Source organism: Chanos chanos, chromosome 1, assembly GCF_902362185.1.
Source record: "Chanos chanos chromosome 1, fChaCha1.1, whole genome shotgun sequence".
In the NCBI taxonomy this organism is placed as follows: domain Eukaryota; kingdom Metazoa; phylum Chordata; class Actinopteri; order Gonorynchiformes; family Chanidae; genus Chanos; species Chanos chanos.
In genome coordinates this window covers 4854563-4864040 of record NC_044495.1, presented here as the reverse complement: position 1 = coordinate 4864040, position 9478 = coordinate 4854563, and the positions used below count along the sequence as shown (strand labels likewise).

At 40.4% G+C, this 9478-nt stretch overlaps 1 protein-coding gene across 1 annotated transcript in view; it reads right to left on the bottom strand.

Moving 5' to 3' along the window:
* tecpr2 (tectonin beta-propeller repeat containing 2) overlaps positions 1–5085 on the bottom strand; it is a 21876-nt gene extending 16791 nt beyond the window's left edge. Inside the window, exons 1-7 of the mRNA XM_030773735.1 lie at positions 4968–5085; positions 4054–4302; positions 3799–3927; positions 3412–3543; positions 2700–2857; positions 637–943; positions 263–395 (exon numbers count right to left, since the gene is read on the bottom strand). Coding sequence (XP_030629595.1) covers positions 263–395; positions 637–943; positions 2700–2857; positions 3412–3543; positions 3799–3927; positions 4054–4272 — 1078 coding nt within the window. The 5' untranslated portion in view covers positions 4273–4302; positions 4968–5085. The remainder of the gene's footprint in view (positions 1–262; positions 396–636; positions 944–2699; positions 2858–3411; positions 3544–3798; positions 3928–4053; positions 4303–4967) is intronic.
* Between the last annotated feature and the right edge of the window lie 4393 nt (positions 5086–9478).

Genomic DNA, 9478 nt, shown 5'->3' with positions numbered 1-9478 from the left:
TTGGATAAAAGCGTCAGCTAAATAAATGTGATGTAATGTAGTGTAATGTAACATGATGTTTAAACTCTACAGTGAATCCCCTTCATGTAATTGTCTGATCTCTATAATCAGCCCTGTTTCTCTGATGTCTTTTATCTATAACGGGTAATTTGTCTGTGGTTCAGTTTTACAGTGCCTCTCTTTCTGTCTCTGGGTGTTATATTTGGCAGAAACAGACAAATGGAGCTATAGCCAATAACGCAGCGCTGAGGCAGTCTCTTACTGTTGGACGTCACTCCCTCAGGGCAGTTAGAAATGCGAACAATGTCTCTATCTCCCTTCAAGATGAAGATTTCATTGTCTGTGCACGACACAGACACTATGTCCCCTGAGCTTTCCAGTCCACCAACTATAACCTGGAACAAAAGAGGAACATTAAATATTAAACCAAAACAAAACAAAACAAAACCAAAATCCAAGTGCTGTGGAGCTGTGAAGTATTTTCAATCCAAAAACAATAAAACTGACGATGGAGGAAAAATAAAAAAAAAAAAGATTCTGTCTAGGAACTTTATGGCAAAATAAAATCATATAGCAATGTATATAACAAAAATAAAACCTAACGAGAACCAAACACAAATTTGGCATTGTTTGTACCTGGTTGGTGCAGTCCACAATATAAACACTGTATTCATTCCAGCTGAGAATCCAACCTTCCTTCAGGAAACAGGTCACCAGGCCAAGCTGCCTGTCGGGGGGTCGGTAACCCCCCGTCGGGCCGGGCCGCGGGAACAGCTCAAACTGAGGCACCTTCTGGTTGAAGAGGGGTTTGAGAACGTGCGTCTCCTCCACCCTCCCCCGAACATCCGTCCTCCACAGCCGCAGCCCGGGCCGGGCCGCGTACACCAGCAGGTCGCTCTGTTTGCACAGCCCCGGCTGGAAGCAGGCACCAAACTTCCCATTGCTTTGGGTGAATGAGAACAGAGAGAGAAAAAGCAGTGAATCGCCAAAGACTCCAACTGAGTCTCCCACTACTCACAACAGCACAGACCACAACACACTAATGCAGCAATTACCGCTACTACAAAACCAGTTCATTTTTATGTCCTGTTACAGCAGACAAATGACACTCTTTAACCGGCAAAATCTGAGCGTCATTAAAACACTGGTCACAGCTTTAGATTACAGGGCTATAGACCCATATGTATCTGTTCATAGTCCACTCTCTTACTTTCCTTCAGCTTCTCTTGCTCTTGTATCTGGTCTAATACTGAATTTGGCAGCAGGATCATTAAAACACTGGTCACAGCTTTAGATTACAGGGCTATAGACCCATATGTATCTGTTCATAGTCCACTCTCTTACTTTCCTTCAGCTGCTCTTGCTCTTGTATCTGATCTAATACTGAACTTGGCAGCAGTGTCATTAAAACACTGGTCACAGCTTTAGATTACAGGGCTATAGACCCATATGTATCTGTTCATAGTCCACTCTCTTACTTTCCGTCAGCTTCTCTTGCTCTTGTATCTGATCTAATACTGAACTTGGCAGCAGTGTCATTAAAACACTGGTCACAGCTTTAGATTACAGGGCTATAGACCCATATGTATCTGTTCATAGTCCACTCTCTTACTTTCCGTCAACTTCTCTTGCTCTTGTATCTGATCTAATACTGAACTTGGCAGCAGTGTCATTAAATCACTGGTCACAGCTTTAGATTACAGGGCTATAGACCCATATGTATCTGTTCATAGTCCACTCTCTTACTTTCCTTCAGCTTCTCTTGCTCTTGTATCTGATCTAATACTGAATTTGGCAGCAGGATCATTAAAACACTGGTCACAGCTTTAGATTACAGGGCTATAGACCCATATGTATCTGTTCATAGTCCACTCTCTTACTTTCCTTCAGCTTCTCTTGCTCTTGTATCTGATCTGATACTGAACTTGGCAGCAGTGTCATTAAAACACTGGTCACAGCTTTAGATTACGGGGCTATAGACCCATATGTATCTGTTCATAGTCCACTCTCTTACTTTCCTTCAGCTTCTCTTGCTCTTGTATCTGATCTAATACTGAACTTGGCAGCAGTGTCATTAAAACACTGGTCACAGCTTTAGATTACAGGGCTATAGACCCATATGTATCTGTTCATAGTCCACTCTCTTACTTTCCGTCAGCTTCTCTTGCTCTTGTATCTGATCTAATACTGAACTTGGCAGCAGTGTCATTAAAACACTGGTCACAGCTTTAGATTACAGGGCTATAGACCCATATGTATCTGTTCATAGTCCACTCTCTTACTTTCCGTCAGCTTCTCTTGCTCTTGTATCTGATCTAATACTGAACTTGGCAGCAGTGTCATTAAAACACTGGTCACAGCTTTAGATTACAGGGCTATAGACCCATATGTATCTGTTCATAGTCCACTCTCTTACTTTCCGTCAGCTTCTCTTGCTCTTGTATCTGATCTGATACTGAACTTGGCAGCGGTGCTTCTGCCACAGACACCACAACCCCCTATGGGCTATGTGCTCGTTTTGTATTCTGACGCTCTTGGAAGTCGCTTTAATCTTAATCTTAATCTTTGTGGGAAAAAAGTGTCTGCTCACTGAATACATGCAAATTTGTGGTTCAAAAATATTGGCTTACAACAGTAAGAAAAAACCAAGCCAAAGCTTTTGGTTTTCAGGAGAAGACTAACGGCAGAGAAGGACTCACATCTTACGGGGTTTAGTGCCCAGCTGCTGCATAGCCTGCTCCTGGGTATAGAAAAGCAAAGATCTCTGATACGTCGACACCAGCAGGACTTTCTGACTGTACTCCAGCTGTACTATGGCTGAGGGTTCCTCCAGTAAGATCACAGGGTGACATACACCCTGAGGAAACAACACACAAGCACACACACACACACACACACACACACAGAGTAATGCATTAAAGAAAGCCATACAGGAAAAAACAAAACCCAAACAAGTGAGTCAGGAGAGCTGTCTTTCATTTCAGACCTTAAGCAAGGTCAAAGCTCCATGCCAGGATGATAACATTAAAGCTGTAAGACTAGATGACATAAACAGAGAGTAATAAGACACTGTGATAGGTCAGATAACGAAAGAGCCTTTTCCTCAACAATTTAACACTCAGGAAACCAAACATCCTGGCTTAGCTACACAAAGTAAAGCCTTCAGTTATGCAACTCAGCTCAGTGTAGTTATATAAAGGATAAACTCATTTTGATTTATATTTGAATTGTTTTCATTTATAACGTTAACTGTTCGTTTCATACCGCGCTTTTCAAACCCGACGTCAGGGGTTTTTAATTTGAAGTGTCATCAACTGTTCTCAGACCAGTTCAAATGGACGCTATGAGCAGACAAGCTGTTTTGGCGTAGCAGTAAGCTAATGAAACTTCTCTGGGAGCCTTCTGCTGTACCTGGTCTAAATCCACGGCAGAGTAGACCACTTTCCCTTTGTCATCGCCGGAAAAAAGCTTCATTCCGTTGGCGCTCCAGGCCAAGGCTGTCACCGAGCTTTTGTGTAGTCCGACCACATCAAAGCGTCTCAGCTACGATGAAACAGCAAGAAAACGGCATAGAAAACACATCAGGCCGGCTTCTGAAGCATCCTCATTTTCAAAAGAGGACAATGTATTCCTAGGTACCCCAAAGGGGGGGGGGGCGGAATTAACAAATAAAAAGGAAGTACCATCATTTTAATCAAGCCCTGATCTAATACCCAGCATTGTAAAATAATTCATTCCTATCCAACGCAAGGCCAGACTGTTTTGTGAGGATTTAAATGAAAATCAGTGCGAGGGTACCTGTTTATTTCTGCCAGGCAGTTGTGAGACCAGCTGAAAGAGGGCGACGCGACCAGACGCAGTGCCAACTGCCACCAAATCATCAAAACAACTCAACAGCTTCACTGCAGTGATGGCCTCAGACTTCCCCTGTTAAAACCCGTTTAGAAAAGCACCTGCATGTTTTAGTCACAATCCAACAGATTGAAACATAAGGCTTTTTTTTATTTTTTACATTTTTGACAAATGTTCTTGTGAGAGACACTGCAGTCTTACCTCTAAGTTGTATTTGTTCATCTGACTTATTCTCCTGCAGTATAAATACAGCATTCCGATACTGCTTCCCACTGCAATGTAGTCACTGCTGCTGTCCAGAGCGGTCAGGTACACCAGGACCGAGCGGAAGCCCTTTTGCACTTTCGCGGGAATCGCGTTGAGCAGGTAGTAGAGAGGACAGAACTCTTTCAGAGGTAAGTACGGAGGTTGGGCAGCCATGACGAAGGACTGGCGTAACGTCACCAAGCGCTAAGACCGAAAAGGAAACCAAGGGCTCACGGTCATATACAAACAAGCGCAGCATACATATCTATTTTTCGCTATGCTTTAATATGATCTACCGTATGTAAGACTGTGTCTCTTTATTAAAATATATCACTTATATACGGTACCAAACGGTGCAAATCGTTTACACGACATTAACGTTATTGCTTTAGCTGTTACTGTCGTGGGGAGTGACAACTAACGCTTTCGGGGTGTTGAGAGCTGTATGTTACTTAAAAAATACAATAACTGCTGGCTTGTAAACTATGCAATTTTATCTATTAAAGCACTTCGGTACTATTTAACAGCAACCCTCGCCAAACAACCTTTTGATCTGTGGCTACTGTCCCTGTTATATGAACATGCAGCTAAACAGAGATCTGGCGTGAAGTGACAAGAAGAGAAACCTCCCCTTTAAAATAAAAGTAAGAATAGTTAAAGTCGCCACTTAGGAGGATACCATAATGTTGAATTACATGTAAAAACAATCCAAATAATTCTATAGTTTCACTTTTAAAAAGCTGTTTTAACAAGCTCGTTGGCCAGCCTCTCCCATCAATGGCTCAGCGAAAGACAGCTAGCTAACGTCCTACTAGCGTGCTGTAAAAAACAACAACAACAACAAAAACAACTTTGGATCAGTGACTTACATCAGGGTTGAACCAAAATCCCCCCTACGGTATAGGCGAGGATGATGCTATTTGTAAAACCGTTCCTTCAGAACACGGCTTCAAAATATTGACGATACATTCAGAGATTACAGTAGACATGTCTTCTGTTGTTGATACTCAACATTCTTCCTCGTTGTGTTATGGTTAAGTGACAGGGATAGTCACCGATATCTGGACTGCCATCTACTGTGCTGGAGTGAAATGACGGCTTTTATTGCTCCACAGTCTACTGCAACGTTCACAACCCTTCTACAGTAATCTTCTTTGACGATACCATGGATTTCCTTATCTGCAGTATGGACTAAAGCATTCTAATAACAACAGAACATAACGTTTTATACAGTTAACATTTTATTGACACTTTGACCAGACAAGTATACACGTTTGTATCAGTTTCTGAGACAAATTCCCTTTTAAAGCAAACAAATTGACAATTTTCTTCAGTATCTTCTCTTGAGTTACAAATGTGCAATTCAAAAACCAGAAGAAAAATGTCACTTGAAAAAAATTTAAACATCACATGTGGTAACTCTAAATCCTGGCACTTTACAGGTACCTAGTCATGTGTCTTTAGATATTCATATCAGCTATGTTCTTTATGACGTGCCACATGTATCACATCACATCTGCTCACTCATCAATCTGACATGGTCAAGATCCAAAATTCAGGTTCTTGATACACACTGTTCATTATGGACTGGACTATGAGCCTACCTGCCTATACAACACGCACACACACACACACACACACACACACATTTATATAAGAAAATATGTACAAGAAAAATGTAAAGAGGTATATACGATTCAATTTTATGTATTTTGTTGTTGTTGTTTGTTTTGGGGGGGGGTTTTGGGGGGGGTTAGTGAAGTGATTGCCAGAGAGAAACCAAATTAAATTAATTAAATGAAATGGGTGAAACACACCTGATTCTTCTCTTGGTGTCATGTGTTCAGCCAAAGAGTAGCAAAAACTAAACGAGACATCATATTCCCATGACTATTACACATTTTCCAAACTGCTATTTCACACTTCACCACAAGGTGAAGTTGAGGCAACTGGATAAACTTAAACTGAGCCGCGTTCATTACAATACACACAGTATTTACAGTTAATTTTCAAACAGACCTTTACTAGGTGATATTTCTTTTCAAACCAGTAAAGATCAAAATGACACACATGTCAAAATGACAATCAGAGCATGTTTTCTCTGCAGCAATTTTAGTTATTATACAAAAAAAAAACCCTCCTTAATCATATACATATAAATTGATGACAGTAAAGAATAGGACAGTTGAGTGGATAGAGTGACTGAGGGAAGGTGTGAAGAGAGACTGTTTAAACTGGCAAAAAAAAAGAAAGAAAGAAAAAGAAAAAGGAAAAAGTTGGTTTCGGTGCATAAATATGTTGGCACAATTACATTTTATTTAAATGTATATGACATCTTTTGTGCAATTATTTATATATTTGTTTGTAAGCTTTAATTACATATTTCTGGTGGCTTTATTCTCTTTTTTTTGCAGAGTATTTTGGTTGTGTAACACTCGGTTTGGCTGCATGGTGACTGTGCTAGCTTTAACCTCACTGCAATCTGTAACAAGACCCACTTCAGGTGTGGATGCAACCATATACTACCACATCAATATCAAAGGTTTCAAATACAAACCTGAGAACATGATGCATGATGACAAAAATCTTACCCAAACTGTGAGTGGTGTCCACTTCTTTTTATAGCACACTGTCAGCTTTCAGTCAGGTGCTTGAGGTTGTAAATCTAGTGGAGGACAGAGAATTTAGGTAAAATGTTAAAGTTTTCATCATAGAGGACCGAATTTTCAAGCTGAACCAAATCATTTATGTTTTCATTCTGCATTTAATGTATAACACTTGCACTGTTTAGTACCATTAGTACCTTTAGTACCATCAACACCCAGGTAAACCCCAACTTCAGCACCATGGACAGCTAACGTCCAAACCCAGCAGCTGATCCTCAGGTCAGCACCAAGGCCAGCTCCGTATTACTCTACCTGCAAGCACCCTTCCCAGCTGGGTATAATCACCCATCAGCTCACCTGAGCAGCGTTCCCTCATCCTCATCTAAGAGGAGCTTCAAAAGGAGCAGGTATTTAATAAGGAGGCAACAGAGAAAGGGGATATAATTTAAGTGAATTCATTTGTGAGATGCTAACTCCGCTTTCTCTTTTCCACTAGATTCTCAGAGGAAGACGAGCCTAAAGCTCCAGAGCGTTCTGTTACCTAAAAGAAATCGATGCTCAGATGCCGTCTGGCCTAAACCTGACAGTTACACAGGCTCTGGTCTCAGATTACTGGCACTGTGTTAAAGCAAACTTCACTTCACTTCACTTCACTGGTCTGTAAGGAGTTGAGACGGCCTGGAATTTTGACCTCTGTTCAGCTGAAATAAAATTAATCTTGAGGATATTTTTAGTGGCATCTTTGTCTTGACATATTTGCTTAGACCCCTCTGTCAGGCATACCATGTCATGCACACGTATTCTCTCACTTGTTCAATTTCCAGAGCTGTTTGGCTGTAAGTTAATTTTATGGTATTGTATACAGTATATGATACACCAAGGATTCTGTATGAACATTCACGCAAAAGATGTTTTTGATTCTGCCTGTCATTTCTCCATTTGCTGTATTGGACATTCTAAGCTACATGACACCACCCTGATGGGTGATTAAGTGTTGTGTTGTAACTGTGTGTATGTAGTTTTGAAATCTTACACAGCTTTGCCTTTGCTAGCCCTGGTAGGTCCAGTGGCAGTGGTGTGGGGCAGGTTGTGGCAACAGATCAACTCCTACAATAATAATCACGGCAATAACTATCATTATTCTCATCAAACAAATACTCGTCATGACCTCAAGTTCATTTCTAAAACCATTTTTACAGGAAAGTCTCTATGTAGTCTCTAAGTCTCTATTGCTGCCTCTATGTAATGAATAACAATATTATTCTAGTTTATTAAAAAAAAATTGGTAGATGTGTTAATGAATATCAAATATTTCACCACCAAAACACCATGCTTACGCAGTAACCTATCCTGTTAAATGATAGCCCTTAAGCGAGTGAAACAGCAGGGACGGCGGCTAATGTGGCAGCTGTAGTTAGTTAAGGCAGTCCCAGTGTTAGATATCTTCATTCACACACTGACTCACTGAATAGATCAATTAATACGGGAAAGGTATAAACCACGTTCCATACACGTCTCAGTCACCACATTTTGAGACAGTTTAATATTTAAGGGAGATTGTTTGTGGTGTGATACATGAGAGAGCACTACCCATCAGTGAATATAAAACAAAAAATTATCGAATTTCTCCAGACATTTATAGAAGATATGTTAGGGTGTACTAATGCTGTTTCAGTGGCTTATGATAACTCAGCTTTCAGTATGATGTGTGGCGTTAATGTTTCCTCTGTTCTGATATGTCACTTGTCACGCAAATTGTCTTGCCACTGAAGGATGATTTTATTGTTCTGAAAGGGTAGAAGCTCTGGGTTTTATTTACAATCCAATAATTTCATAATTCAAAAATGGCACTGACAAAGGTTTATTTATTTATTTATTATTGGTGTTTTGAAAACCAGTAGCACAGCACATTGATGCTGTTACTCACTGTCGGCAAAAGCCTGTCAAACGTCCTGTTTATTATTTTACTTTATTTTAATGTAGCAGTAGTCGTCTAATCTACGTTGACTGAAAGATGTACGTAAATCCATATGCAAGGCTTTGGTTTAGTTAGAAAGTTTAAAGGGAAACTTTTTCAACATCGATACAAGTCGTAAAGAAATATATAAATGTGTCATGTACCGAGCTTAAATAATTCAGTATACTCATTATTTTAAAGAAATCTGAGTAATGATAACCTTTTTACGGGAATCGGAGATCATTCTTGCAATTACAAATGCAATGTAATTAAGGTACGTAGAGTAAACTCCCAAAAATACAAGAGGACAGACGAAGATCCGTTTGCTTCACAGACAAGCATTCAGATCCGATTATATGAAGCAAGACATTTCTTCACCACCGTGGGTTAGGTCTTAGTATCTTGTATTACTAAATATAAAAATGTAATATGAAAATGATTTCTCCTGACAATTTTTTTAACAATTCCTGAACAAAGACGTGCACAACCGCGCTTCTCTATGTGCCAGTCCCACGGCTGCTGGCGGGCAATTTCAACGTGCAGAAGTTCCGGAAACGGAAACGCTGTCATTTATTCTTGGCTAACCTCCGGTTCGCCATCAGCAGCTAGTGGTATGGATGGGAATATCTCCTGCGTGTAATTGCCCCCCGAGGCATTTCAGGGTCGCAACGATTTCACTTATATGGAGATGCAATAAGATACACGCTCATTTTTGAGTGTCGTTTCTAAGCTACGACTCGAATTGCTCGAAATTTGTTGTTTTTCCCACCATCGATTATTCCTGCACGAGCATTTAACGTTACCTACCACAATCAAA